We start from the raw sequence: 15076 nt of genomic DNA, 5'->3' as shown, positions 1-15076 counted from the left end.
ACAAAGATCGAATAAAAATGATCGCAATGGCCATTTACGACTGTGGTAAATTAAGGCATTTTGTGTATTAAACAAAGTGGTGTCTTAAAAACTTGTATGATAGCAAGTTTATCAGTAGACCCTGCAATTGATAATAAGTAGAAATTTAATTTATGCCATGCAGAGAGAAACAATGTCATTCTGTTTCCGCCTGTTTGGAATTGGTCATTACCTATTCAAAAATGAAGAGTTCAGATCCTTTGCGAGTTGTAAAGTATTTTTTGAGAAAACAATTATTTCGAATTCTCCTATTTTGCATATAATTATATCGATTTGAATACGATTTTTATTCACCTAAGTTTGCATTCGGCAGGTTCTACCTTCAAATTAGAGATTCGTATTACACGTTTATCCCCCCAAGTCATAAAATGCAAGCAGTGAATAATTATAATTCACTGGGTATGTATTGATTGTCAAGTCCATGATATTGTATCCTTTATGTCACCGAATACATCACGATTTAAGTATTTCAGATAATAATGATTATGAATATGATGGCCTTACTAGAGTTTGGATCATTTCAATTCAATTCAATGTATTTATTGTCCACGTCGACGGAAATGTGTTATGTTGTCATGCATAAAACACACCGCATATAAGGTGATCGATATATTTTAAAGGCTCAAGAAAAAAATGCCAATGCTAACCGTAAGATTAAGGAAATACAAGAGGGGAAAGAAAGAAATAAGGTTGTGATCTAGATATGAATTGTGCATTTATCAAATTGATAAGCAATTAAGTACATAGTAAGAATGCAATTCGAGTTTCGTAAAGTCGAATATCAAATATCTGGTATCAAATACAACATATGAGGTATACAATTTGTTTGTGTTCGATATTCGATGTTTGATATTTGATTTTTACGAAACTCGATTTTCAGGTGATATCAAGGACAGTGACAGTTTCCATTATTTTTGGTAACGTATGGGATAGCAAACGACCAAATAACCTGGACTTGCCTTCGTAATAAATAAATGAATTCGGTAACAAATGCACCAGTGTCATTCATAAGTTGGCATATTTTTGTTGTTGATATAATGATTTGTTTACCACTGTGTCACCCGTGTTACCATACATCTGACTGTAGATTAATTATGATGATGAAATGTTAATATGTTAATCGTGTGTTTAAACTGGAAATCTATGCAATGTCTTTTCAATTGTTTCTTTAAATAAATATTGTGATGAAAATGAAAAACAAGAAAGTCTTATTTTGTCCATTATTTCAAGAGGTTAAAGAGATCTAAAGCAAAAGAAGAGAACGTTGTTGCTACATTATTACCATATATACTATTAAATCAAATGCCGTTCGGAAACATTGCCCATTTGACGAAATTCATTCTACTGGAAGCTGTGATTAATAATCGCGAGTGATGACATATTTTTCTTCTTCTGATTGGCTAATGCTTGATAGTTGATTGCAGCTTATTATTGTTATCAAATTAGAACACAGATGTGTAATGACATTGTGTCATGCTTCCTCAGCTATATGCGGAACTCCGATAAAAACATTTACACAATTTTTTTTTTATATATCTGCCCTTCACAAAAGAACAGAGCAAAACAAAAAGTGTGAATTTTCCTTATTACAAAAACATAACAAATAAACAAAAATCATTACAGTTTAACAGAGCGAAGAGGATTTTTATAAAACGATGAGACTGAGACTTTAAAATCCATTCTTTTTTAATTTTCCAAACGCTTCTTCCCAGTAGCAATGATGATTATATATTTAAATCTCCTTTCTTATACATCTTCATATATGATAAGTTGAGTTCTTCTTCTTCTTCTCCTTCAGTTTTAGTACAGGCCACCGTCAGGTGTATTGTCGTACTGTGAGTTGAGTGAAATTATGTCATATTTTTTTTGAAAGATATAAGTGCAGGGCAGATGAAAGGAAATGCATGGTTTTACATTCGTGCGATTGGATAGCCATTGGTAATAGTTTAATTCCTGGTTATCTATTTTCAAAACAGCATGTCCAACATCAACACAACCTACAACAGCAATGGCGGTTGCAACAACCTCGCTGCCACCTTTGCAACATGCTACAGCAACGTCGACCGCGAAAGCACCTTTGAAACCAGCTAACATACATGGACTTACTACAAGTAATGAAACACAAACAACCCAAGAGCTTGCATTAACTCCGAAGCCCAGGGCGTTGACAACGGTAACTTCTCAACCTTTTTCTGCAATACTCACAACTCGTTCTATCACACCGGTTCCGATTTGGTTTAATTTGCTCATCATGGACAACTTGGCACAGGACGCTCTGCTGTCTGACGTCAAGGTTCGCAAAGTCCGACAAACTGCTCAAGAGTGGCCTTTGACGACGATGATTTCGTTGCCCGCACCTTTAGGACTTACCGTGTTGACCAGGGATGGTTCGGCCTTTGAAGTCCCATTGGCTGACGTGGAAATTCGGATAATAAGACTAACTGTCCAAGATGGGTCCGTGATGATCGCAAACTCGTCGACCGACGCGAATGGTACGATGTGGGCGGACATCGCGACAGCCGAACAGCTCATCATAGTCGCTTCCAAGAAGGGATACCTGGATACGTCATCGACTTACCGTTTAAAACCTGAAGAGAGTGAGTACAATTTTATTTGCAAAACTTGTTATTTAAACACCTCTTTATTACGTAATACAAAAAGGATAAGTATCACCTTTGTCATGATTAGAGGGCATGATGTTTGTCTTAATGATATCTTGATGCGGATCGATCATGTTGATACAATTAGAATATGGGAATATGCTTTCACTACATGACTAGGAAGAAGAATGAAAGGAAAAAAATTGTATCAAGGGTGTTTGTAAACAGAAGAAGCAGAAGAAGCGTCTTCAGTGAAGATGACTTTATTCGTTATTCATTATTCATTCATCATCTTGATATCTACAAACTATACAAAATCGACAATAAAATTTGCATCAGTTTAATATGAAGGGAGGGCAACAGCTTTTACGCTGGCAGATCGTGGCTAGTGAGCCCCAATAAACTAAACCGAAAAATAAAGTTTGATGATTTCCCTGTCTGTTCGTTTCAGGAAACATTCATACCATCTCGATGCAGAAGCACTCGATGAGGAAGGAGATCACTTGGATGTCGGGGCTTGATCGTCTGGTGGAGTTCAGGCCAAGATTTAAAGGCATTCCGTACAGTTTTGAAATTCCAGCAGGTAACGAAGTCATCAAATTCTTGGAAATTCCGTAGTGACGAAATTCTATAGCAAATCTAATGCGATTAAACAAAATGTTCCCTACCACACAAATCATGAAATATGGCTCACATGCCAGTCGTAATGCAAAATGTCACACCGCTAGACATATTTGGTTAATACTCAGCAAGATTAGCTCGATATCCTAAGCAGTTTCGAGTAAAGTAGTAAACATAGTTGATCATAAGTAGCCAGTCACATAATTTAGACATTTCAACGTATTTCAACATATTTGTTTATGATGTTAAATGCAGGACATAATTAACGTACGCTCTATATTACTTCAGCATGATCATCTAGAAGCATAATCATCGAGGAGAAGTGGATATGAGAACACTTGTTAGAAATGGTTCAAGTTTGCTAACATCAGTTTAATATACCTTGGTAGCATAATTTTTGTTTGATGTTGGTTTGTTTAGTTTTTTGTTTGTTTTTGTTATATTGTTAGGCAGTCTTGATACTCCGGAGCAGAGCCGTGTTGAGTTTAAGTTCCAGGATGTAGATACGAGTAATCCATCCGAACTGAGGCAGGCTCCTGAGCTCATTGGAGCTGTAGACTCATCGGAAGGTAAGCAACACTTTCACCCGACACAGAGATGGACGTTATTGAAGGACAATGGTTTTCCTTAATTATCGAGATACGTACTGCAGCACTGAACGGACTGATGGGTCCTTTAAATAAATACAGCTTGATTATATAAGACATATTTTTTCTTTCTGGCAGAACTTTTTATGAATGCTTTTTTTAATGAATAATCGTTTGTTTTATGCCGATAACGATCTGTACAGTCATTTGTATATATATATATATATATATATATATACATATATATGTATTATATATATCATCGCAGGGTAGTTGAGAGGAGTATCTTTTTAATATGAAAAGTTACACTTGTAATATAGAACGGGCTATTGTTGGGGGTTACTCAATGAATGATAATGCTGATTATGATAATAATGTTGATAACAATAATTATGACGATAAAGATATAAGAACTAAAATAATATTAATCATAATAGTAATAACAACAAATAAATACCCCCCGGGGGGGGGGTGTAAGTGATCCCGCCCTCAAATGTAGTGACCAATATAAATTGCTCTTCAACTTTAGGAACCACACTAATAGGCTTAGCAGTCTTCTCTATGGCTGAGCTGACAGTGGTCAATATGGACAACGAACAACCAGTCGATCTTATGCTGCCATTCGAAGCCGAGTTCCCTCTTAGCCGAAAACCCCGGGGTACTCGTCAAGGGAGTCGCATACCAGCGTGGTACTTTGATAAAACGACAGGTACGAAATCATTTTTCTTCAAAGAAGGTTGACTGATCCAAATACCAATCAATAACTAGCAAAAGTTGGAAGTTTTGAACTAAATTATGATGTCCCATGCGTGTGCAGACCCATATATCAACATCATTCAAGAATAATTGAGGACTTCTGTACTTTAAAAATGTTATAAAAACAACAACCTTTGCTTGTTTTGCAGGCGTTTGGAGGAAAGGAGGCGTTGGCAAAGTGAGACTTGATCGGTTTAAAGAGCCGGTGTGGAGCTTCGAGGCAAGGCATTTTACCTGGTGGGGTGCTATGCAGCCCTGGGCGGGAACCTCTTGCATCATCGTGAAGACGTGCTACGACCAGAAATGCCTACAAATCGCCAGCTTCACCCCCGTCGAGTAGGACAATCCTCTTTTTCTCTATTTAATAAGATTGTTGAAAGATTTAGAAGAGGAGAAGATGGAATTTCAGCCAATGTCTAGGCCCTAAGTATCATTAATCAAATGTTATTTACCATGATTACTTTGGAATAGTAACATTTCTACCTTATACGTCAAAAATGTTTAATAATTTATTCTTCTCTACCGATTAAGTATTAATGTCTGTTTGTGTGCCCACAATTGCACCTAGACACAATAGGGGAAGTTTAATCATACCGGTTCAGTTAGTCTTATTACATGGCAAAATGTGAAAGAAACTGCATATTTTTGGGGATCGGGCGGCAAACTAATAACCACTCAGAATAAGAACTTTGTTCCACATATTAAAGATACACGTACTATCCTAGAAAGTGACAATGCCATAAAGAAGAACCTGTACAACTGTACTACTGATAAAAAACAAAGTTAGGTCGTCTATCAGAAAAATTATTTTTCCTTGCCAGTGCTACCCTGTGTTTGCAGGAGTAGACGAAATTTCAAGGTTGTCACTACTTCCTCCTCCCCAGGGTCGATGGCGTCGACTTCTCCTATTCGTCCTCAACTGTGTCCAGCGGAGAGGGGCGGACATGTGCCCAATTTAAAATGGGGGGCAACGTCAGGATTTCGTCCCCCTTTTCTCGGAAGACCAAGCTGGTTGCAGGTAACCCCGTAAGTGGCTCGTCCTGCCCTCTGGAGTACGATACGCTGGTGCTCAGACCGCCGGGTCAGGCTCAGATGGGGCAGTGCGAAGAGGTCGTCCTCGTGTTAAGAGGTAAAACTACGCCCAGTTTCAAAAAAGAATAGCGCTATATCTTCATCTACTTAAAACTGATTCATTAGGGCAGGGAGTGGGTGAGGGATCATGAAGTCGATTTTTGTTTATCTCGTGGAGATTTTCATGAGCGGTTGCATAATGGACCCAGAAAAGAAGATTTTAATACACAATATCCTAGGATCATCATGATCGTTGCCGATTCTTACTTAGATCAATGATACAAGAAGATTTAGCAGTTTTGTTAAACTTCCTGTGTTGAATCATAATTTCAGTGTCTGCAATCACCCAGGAATGCAGGGAACTAAATATACCTACGAAGCAAATGCTAATATCAATGTTGATTGTCTTCTTTTCTTCGTTTTGTAGAAAAAAATCACATATAAGAAATGTTAGGGTGATGCAAGAACGTACATGTATGCAATTCGAAACCTTCCATGATTTCACTTAATATTTCCCATGTTCTTCTTTTAATTCTTACTATCCCGCGCACAACATCTCCAACATCTACACCTTTGGTGTCATGTGTGGCTGCTACTACCTCTCTCTCTCGCACATGCCCTGCCTCCTACAACAATTACCTGCAACAACAATAACCCTGACGACCTCCGACCGAACGTTTAATCTTGAACCAACTACTTATCATGAAATTTAAACAACTCCAGATCCCTCGGCCACCACGGAGCCATCCAAAACCTCTAAACCAATGATTACAACACAGCCAGCTCCGACAACAACTTTAGAACCGGCGACAACCATTCCCCAGACCACACCCACCACCCTTCCCCCTACTCCCCCTCCGACCGGACTTACCGTGTTGACCATGGACGGTTCGACCCAGCAGGCTTTGCTCCCTAACGTACAGGTTCGGATAATCAGACCGGCCATCGAAATTTTCCCCGTGACGACAACGACGATCTCCCCGATTACGAATTCCTCAATGACAAACTCGTCGATGGCGAATTCCTCGATGACGATTTCCTCGATGACGAATTCCTCGATGACGAATACCTCGATGACGGACTCGTCAATGACGAATTCCTCGATGACGAACTCGTCGACAGGGAACTCATCCATGACGAACTCCTCGACGGTGAATGACTCGTTGATCACTGCTTACACCACCGGGGACGGCCTTGCTTTGCTGGATATACCCTTAGACGAGCCCGTCATCGTCGTGGCCTCCAAGACGGGGTATCTGGAGACATCATTCACCTACTGCTTCCAACCAGGAGTGAGTAAGTATGCACTTTGATAATGAATGGAAACAAACCTTGTGTAACACTATCGTGGATTGACAATCAACGTCATTAGGCTGGTTCCACGATCAGCCAGTGCAATGAAATCTCGATTTCCTTCAAACTCTTACTGAGTGAAAATATAGTAACATTGAAGGTAGCAGAGAGTCCAAAAACCCTGTTAACTTCGCGTTGCGTCAACGGCGCTCTGTTGTCCTTATTTGCTCATGGACGGTCATAATGACTGCGTTTATCATCTAACTCTCTCATCAAAATGACGACTAATTTCTAACGGGCTCTAATACGGCGATTAGTTGTTTCTCCACTGCAGTGTCTCATACGAACATGGAATGAGGATGCACACATTATGTTGCTTTAGGGAGATGATTAGAAGGTTGTTTCGCATAACTACGCCCCTTTGTGTCGAGGACGCAAAGAGAGTACTGTTAAAGTGATTGAGGTCGCAATAACGTCCTAATGCCAGATCCCTTAAGTGCTCTAAATAAAATACGGTTCAACATCATAGGAATAAGGGATTATTATCTTTGTGGCAAGACAAGGGAAATATTTAGAACAAACCAAAACATAAATCAACAACAGGGCTGAGAAAGTGGAACCAAACTAGCATATAGGCAGTATGCCATTCCTTTAATATTAAGTCAAATATTCGATTTCATGTTCTTTCTTTCAGAAAATGTTCTTCCAATCTTGATTCATAAGCACTCGTTCACGGAGCAATTCGTCTGGATGTCTGAGGAGGACCATTCTGTAGAGTTCAGACATCCTGAACACAAAATTCCTTACAGACTCGACATCCCAGCAGGTAAAAAAAGATTCACAAACAATGTTCTAATCGAATTCCAGACTTTGGCCATCAAATGTGTTCGTATGTCCGCTCTAGATAAGTGTAGCAAATTTTGTAGCAAATTAATGTTATCGATTTTTTTTTGTATGTTTTTTTTTTTAATTGTAAAATATTTTGTTGTTGATTATGATTGTTTAGAAATATGAAGTTAAAGAAGAAGAAAAAGATTAAAAGGAAAAAAAACAAGAACATCACACGACAAAGTATGGTATCTTGGTTCCAGTGGCAGGTACCCAGGCGGGCAAAACATATAACCTTAATCATTTTTTTATTTCGCAATGTGCATAACTTACAGGGAGTTTGAACGTCACAGATGGGAGTGTCGTCGAGGTTAGATTCTCCGGTGTGCATACAAGTCATCCAACTGAATTGAAAGAAGTTCCTGAGCTGATTGGTGCAACAGAATCACCAGACGGTGAGCCATTTTTTTGTTTTTTTACTGATACTTCTTTCTTTGTTGAGAAACCGAAGCGAGCGAGCATAAACCTTTGACACGATGGGGGATCAAAGTGGCGGCGTCTTTTTGTCATCTGATTTCAAGATACACAAACAAATATAATAAACCATCTTCCGGCCGGAATATATAAATGGTGGTTGACCGAATATTGGTTATTTCCACGTAATTACGACTTTTCAGTACCCTACCGCCTCGTAAATAGTTATCAACCAATTTATTGTTGATCGTTATTGTGGTACACGAACATCCTTGCAAATTTTCACGAATGAGGAGTGAAACAGTACAATATTAGCATTCTTCGTTCAACACGGTCACACAGACTGTCACAGATTAAACTCGGGGCAATTTCAATACCCATAGAAGTCATTTCAGAGTACGTAATGTGTGATGCACAGTGCTATTCAAACTGTATTTAATAGGTTTATTTTAGGAAAATCTTTTCCTCATATACCAACAAATCTTTTTCTTCTCCTAATCAAGGTATGAAATTGACCGGACTAGAGGCCTTTTCGATGGCCGAAGTGACGGTGGTCAACGCGGAGACCGATGATCTTGTCGACGTCGTGCTGCCATTCAACGCCGTATTTCCTCTCGATAGGAAGCCGAGAGGCGCCCATCATGGAACCAAAATCCCAGCCTGGTACTTTGATAAAATGACAGGTAAGAGTTAAGTAGCTCTGAAAATGAAAAGACAACGCTCTCTTTGGGGGGGGGGGAGGAATCTGGAAAAATATTACTTTTAAACATTTTAAATCATAAAGAAATATGTAAGAGCGCTTCTATGACCCCTATTAACAATGTATTTAAAATTATTCAGTTTCAGATTCAATGGCCAATTATACATTCTCCGTCTCTGTATAAACGCATGCAGTGATTTTATCTACGACAGATCAGCATTTTCCCTCCTCGTATCTACGAATACGATAGACCGACATTTTCTCTCATAGACCTGCGCCCGTTTCATAAAACTTGTTATCAATAACAAGATACATCTTTGCAGTTAATTGGCTACAAGCAGATGCGTCATAGAACTGTGGCACTTGTTATTGACGAAATGTTTTATGAAACAGAGCCCAGTCTATTTTCATACATTTCTATATCTATAACAAGTTACTATATTTTGTTTTTACTGTTGTGAGAATAAGCTACAGAAATCCTAAGTAACTCAAATAGAAATACGACACTTGTTATTGATAAAACAGTGCCCTACATGTTATTTTTACTTCAGTAGAGGGGGGGGGGGGGTGCCCACAGGTACATTTTGTTTGTTGCTTAGTTTTGTTTTGTTTCGTATAAACTCTGATATATGTATTGAAGGCGTGGCTGATGTAATTTGGCGGGGGTGGGGGAATGTGTTCTTTGTGCAGCGCCCCCCCTCAAACCCCAATCATCAACTGAACTAGTTCACAAAATATATAACAAAGTTTATCATGGAAGCTTCAAATGAAAAATTATCGACTACACATGTTGCGAGGTATTGTAATAATCAGAAGACAGTTGTCATACATCGTTCCATGCTATGTCGGGCAAGCACGCAGCAAGGATTAAAATGACTAACTATTGTATTAGAAGCTCATGATCTTCATGATTTAAAATTGCAAATATTTCCTCAGCGATGAGAACAAAAAGAAATAGACTGGTTTATTAAGATAATTATTCAAATTAATAGATTTTGCTTTTCTAGGTTCAAGGTTCAAGGTTCATTTTATTTCTTTCTTTCACAACATTTTTACATATAATAATAGAACAACAAAAAAAGCATAAGAAAAAACAATTTAAGTGCAATTTTAAGTCGATATATAATCCAAATGAAAGAAAGTGGAGACCTTAGAAAAGCTGGGCTTGTAAGAGCAAAGTCCCCATATAAAATAATCCATCAATGTTGCACTTTTAAAAATGTTTCTGGGGTCCTCGTGACGAGTTATTCCAATAACCTGTCATTAATGAATTAATTAAAATACTTGGAATCCCGTCTGCATACATTATGTGTTGCTGTGTCGGACAAGCCTTGGGAAAGCTTTCATTTTTTCAAGAACAACTAGTTTGTTAAAAAAAAATGTGCATACAAATCTGAATACGGGAGCAAACCGGTCCATTGTGATTCCGTTCTTTATAACGTGTTAACGTTCAGACTTTACTTGTACTTCTTGCACGAAGCAACGAATGACAAGTGTTCTTTGTACATGTAATTAAATCTCCTATAATATTTCCTTTTCTCATGTTTATGTATTCTTTGTATGCAGGCACTTGGAAAGAAGATGGCATCGGTAAGTTGAAGAATAAGGCCGGAGAGCTAGTGTGGAGCTTCCAGGCCCGTCATTTCACATGGTGGAGCGCCATCCAACCCTGGCCAGAGACATCCTGTCTGATCATCAAGACGTGCTACGAGAAGAACTGCAAACGGGTCGCCAGTTTCGTCCCTGTCGAGTAAGATATGATGTTTATCATGATGATAATAATAATAATATGTCTTGTTTACTAAGGGTAGCTTCATCAGTATTCATACTGTTCTCATCGAGGGTCCTGCAATCATACAATTAGAAATTCTTCCTACCGGTTACCCATTTACCTCATCTGGGTGGAGTATGGCAAATGTAGATTAATGACAGGGAATAGATACCCAAATAATATTGTGCATATCTTCAAAGATATGGTATGTTTCTTTTTAACAACTTTTAACAAAAATATCTTGAAATATTCTTATGTCTATGTTGTGGTGACGACTACTGTTGACCATCAGAGAAGAAAAAGTACATAAAAGGCACCCTTTTATATCTATTTGGAATAAGTTCCTTTGTTTGTTTGTTTATGTACAATGTATGAATTTTTTAGGCCAATAATAAGAATGATACAAATATTGATAAACGATAATATTTATGGATTCTCTTTTTCTTCCTTCCAAGGGTTCATGGCGTCGATTTCTCCTACACCTCGACGAGTGTGACCAGCGGGGAGGGGCAAACCTGCACCCATTTTAAGATGGGCGGTCAGGTCAGGGTTTCATCGCCCTGTTCTAAGAAACCAAAGTTCAGGATTGGCGAACTCGGTGGTACCACGTACTGTCCAGAAAATACTCAGGTGTTGAGGCCGCAAGACCAGACCGAGACTGGGCGATGCGAACAGGTTGTCATCGTAGTCAGAGGTAAGGTGATCCTCACATGGATTAGTCCAGGATCAGGTCGATTTCATTTTAAGCCCCTCTGCACAAGTTGGGCATAGACCTCCCTGCAAGGTCACTGACAGGTGGTTATCTCATCAAATCAGCTCTCAATTAACATAAGGAAAAGGGCATCGTGTGGGATTAACGGGTACCGCTTAGGCATTGTTGACTATATAGAGGGCGCAAGTAGCTAAAATTAGTGCAGTGGGGGATTTAAACAAAAATATACACATCACCGCAATCTCCCCGGACGTTCTGCAAGGCGAAGATGAGTCTAGAATCTGGCCTATTTAATTTTAACGATCTTCACCAACGCAATGCGATCTTTAATCATCTCTTTCTACTATACTTACTTGTTGCCAGCCGAAGATGGCGTGATCCTCGAAGTCGGGCGCCCGGCGAAAACAAATCCTGGACCTGGGCGTACGAGTTCGCTCATAACGCTCATAACGCCATCTTTGGCTGGTTGCAGAAACGGCCAGATTCTGGACGAGCCGAAGATGTGTTGTGATCCCCGAATCTATACGAGCCGAGTTCTGTTGCTGTTGCTGTAAAAAGTTAATTTGCTATGAAAGCAGACAAAAAATAATAATAAAGTCATGAATGTTTTAAATATGAAATCACTAAGTTTATACGAATTATTAATTGGATGTTTGATCAAGGGGTCGTGATTTTCATTCAAACTTTCATCGGTCTACTTCTCAGATTGTTCTGCTTTCCTCTATATAAGTTTGGATTTCCCTTTAAACACATCTGATTGATACACGTATGTAAAATCGTTATAACACCACCCCCGCCCCAAACAGAACAGAAGAATATGTTTATTTATGGAAGCTTCTGGTAGATTGCGTTTGTAGATCCCAGAAGATTTGTATCATTAAAAAACAATACAAATGTTTTCATGTTAGATCATTGATTTTCGAGGAGGAAGGATGATCAACCGATCTTAACTATGGATTATAATATTATGAAATAACATTTTAGAATTATACTACTAATACTACGACTACTACTCATAATAATGATAATGATAATGATTTAAATAAATTTAAAATAACGAGAGTAACAAACACATTTTCCTAAAAAATGCTCTACCATTTACTGACCAAAGCGCTTACATTTTTTTAAAAGGTATTCTCATTTTGGGAAGTTTCTTGGTTTTGTTCTGGATGCCAAAGTTTGAGTATAGACGAGTAGGTTATTTACATGTAGATTGAGGAAATATATTATCATGGATATTTTTTGCCATGCGTATTCATCATCGAGGCTATTTGTTATTGATGTAATGACTGACTGCAGTGCCGGTTGCTAATTCAAGTTCCTTCCACAGTAGCCTAGTCTTGGTAGAAATGATGGTAGAAGATTTTCTGATGAAATAATTCACACTTGTTTCTCCAATAGAGGACTGGACGATGCGCTGTAGCGAGCCGGACATCCACACAAAGGCCGACTCCACACAGTTCGGGATGGGTAGCACCACGTTCTTCGAGTGCCTTGGGGGATACAACCTGGTTGGTCAGCCGCAGAGGGCGTGTCTAGCCTGCGGGAAGTGGAGTGGACCAGACCCGATCTGCACGCGCTGAATGAAAACAATTGTGTAAGATATGAGAAGAAACTGAGACGTCGAATGTATCACTCTTTTTTTCCTGAGGCAATGAATCCTTAGGGTCAAAACATGTAACCAATTCAATTTAATTCGATTCGATTCGATTCAGTTCAATTAAATTCAGTTTACTTCGCTTCAAATCAATTTTATTCAAGGAGAAAAGAGTGACAATCAAACAGATCAAATTTAAACCTTGCCTGATTGTAAACTACCGACAGCTGATTACTTAACAGAAGTATTACTTTTTTCCTGTGGTGTTCGTGATGAAGCTTATGTATTGTGTAGAAGTTCGTAATTAAAGTAGATAATGCATGCTTTAAATAATTGTTGAATGTCAAGCAATGAAACTTTAGGGTCAAAACATGTAACCAATTCAGTCCGATTAAAATCAGTTCAGTCCAATTCAATTAAGTTCAGTTCAATTCAAATCAATTCAATTCTATTCAAAGCAATTCAATTCAATTCAAATCAACTCAATTTAATTTAATTCAATCCAATGTAATTCAATTAACGGAGTTAATAATAATAATAATAACAACATTTATAATGCGCACATATCCACCCCAAGAGATGCTCAAGGCGCCTAATAAGGTAAGTACATTGAACGAAAATAATTTAACATAATTAAATATAATTCAACAACGTTAATTACATCAGATTGTGAAATACACTACGTCTTAACTAAGGAGTTCAGACATTAGATAGGTTATAAGTGATTTTCATACTCTCGGTAAAGGAATATCTAGGGCATGACCCGAAAAGAGAGACACTCAAACTGATAAAATTTAAACCTTGCCTGATTGTAAATGACCGACAGCTGATTACTTTACAGAAGTATAACTATTGTTTCCCGTGATGTTCGTGATGATGCTGACTTATGTATTGTGTATAAATTTTGATTTTAAGTATTATATAATGCATGCTTAAATCATTGTTAAATGTCGAGTAATGTAACTGACTGTTCTACATGTATATATACGAAGTCGCAAGACGTTAAATTGATGCTTATTTGTGTGGTGCTGCTTCTCGATTTCTGCTAGCGACTGATGTTTGTAGTATTTGCAAGTTGGTTATTTTTGTGTGTATTTAGTTCACTCAGAACTAAAACAAAGTCAATTAAAGAAGGTACTAATCATATCTATATTCATCACTAAAGTTGCAATCTAACAGTAAGGTTTTCTAAGGGCCCTTGTCTTAATATCAACTTTGCAGTGTCCAACTTCAAAGTGTAGTATTGTGAAAACTATTGTTGTCATGACAATATACTGCAAGATATATTAAAGGTACTATGTCCTATTTGCAGGCCCCCAAAATGATAAGGTTAAATTCCAACGGGATTTGAAAGATAATACTAATTTAGAACTTCCCTAAAAAAAGGGGCTTGAAAATGTCTTTAAGTGGGAAAATAACGACTATTAGTTGTCAAATCTGATTTTCAGACCATTGTACCGAATGGTCGTCCGTTTTATGCTGCGCAAAGATTCAATCAGTTTAATTTTGGCAATTACAAGAAGTGGGTTATTGATGTAGACAAATGCTTATGTACCCTTTACAGCTCATTATATGTATGTTAAATACCAAAGAAGAAAAAAAGCCAGTCAGTCAATCAATAGTGTTTGACAGTGAAGTCTAGCAAGTAGACAGGTTTTCTTGCATAATTTGAATATTAGGACACTGCTAACGTTTAAATTTCACAGCTAGGACATACATGACATATTCTTAATTCCTGCAAAGTTCTACATAATTTGATGTTGGCTGCAAAAGGGGCATAGTATCTTTAAAACAGAGCAACCCCCCTTTCCAAATATGAGTTGACGTTGCCCGAATACCTGTAATTCAATAATTCCCGGGGTGGAGGCTGCATCCATCGGCCTCCCGACTCGTTTGTCTGCGTAGATGTATTCAGCCAAGCTCACCCTCCAAACTGATATTCGATAAAAGGGAATGAGTCATCAACCATCAAATTAGTATACACGTACATGTAGTGAGGGTGGAGGGTTTTTAAAATTGTCATTTTG

At 38.1% G+C, this 15076-nt stretch overlaps 1 protein-coding gene across 1 annotated transcript; it reads left to right on the top strand.

Annotated features, from left to right (window-relative positions):
* Positions 1–2290: 2290 nt before the first annotated feature.
* On the top strand, positions 2291–13492 carry LOC753742. The gene is made up of 13 exons (XM_030980188.1): positions 2291–2636; positions 3091–3222; positions 3710–3829; positions 4377–4556; positions 4753–4939; positions 5488–5732; positions 6398–6970; positions 7662–7793; positions 8131–8250; positions 8773–8952; positions 10536–10719; positions 11196–11434; positions 12854–13492. The coding sequence occupies exons 1-13, from the start codon at positions 2291–2293 to the stop codon at positions 13033–13035; spliced, it is 2820 nt and encodes a 939-aa protein (XP_030836048.1). The 3' UTR covers positions 13036–13492.
* Positions 13493–15076: the final 1584 nt, after the last annotated feature.

The sequence above is a fragment of the Strongylocentrotus purpuratus genome, unplaced genomic scaffold, assembly GCF_000002235.5.
Source record: "Strongylocentrotus purpuratus isolate Spur 01 unplaced genomic scaffold, Spur_5.0 spur5_scaffold_11, whole genome shotgun sequence".
NCBI lineage: Eukaryota > Metazoa > Echinodermata > Echinoidea > Camarodonta > Strongylocentrotidae > Strongylocentrotus > Strongylocentrotus purpuratus.
Note: the sequence above shows the minus strand (reverse complement) of the source record. Positions and strands in the feature narration are given on the sequence as shown.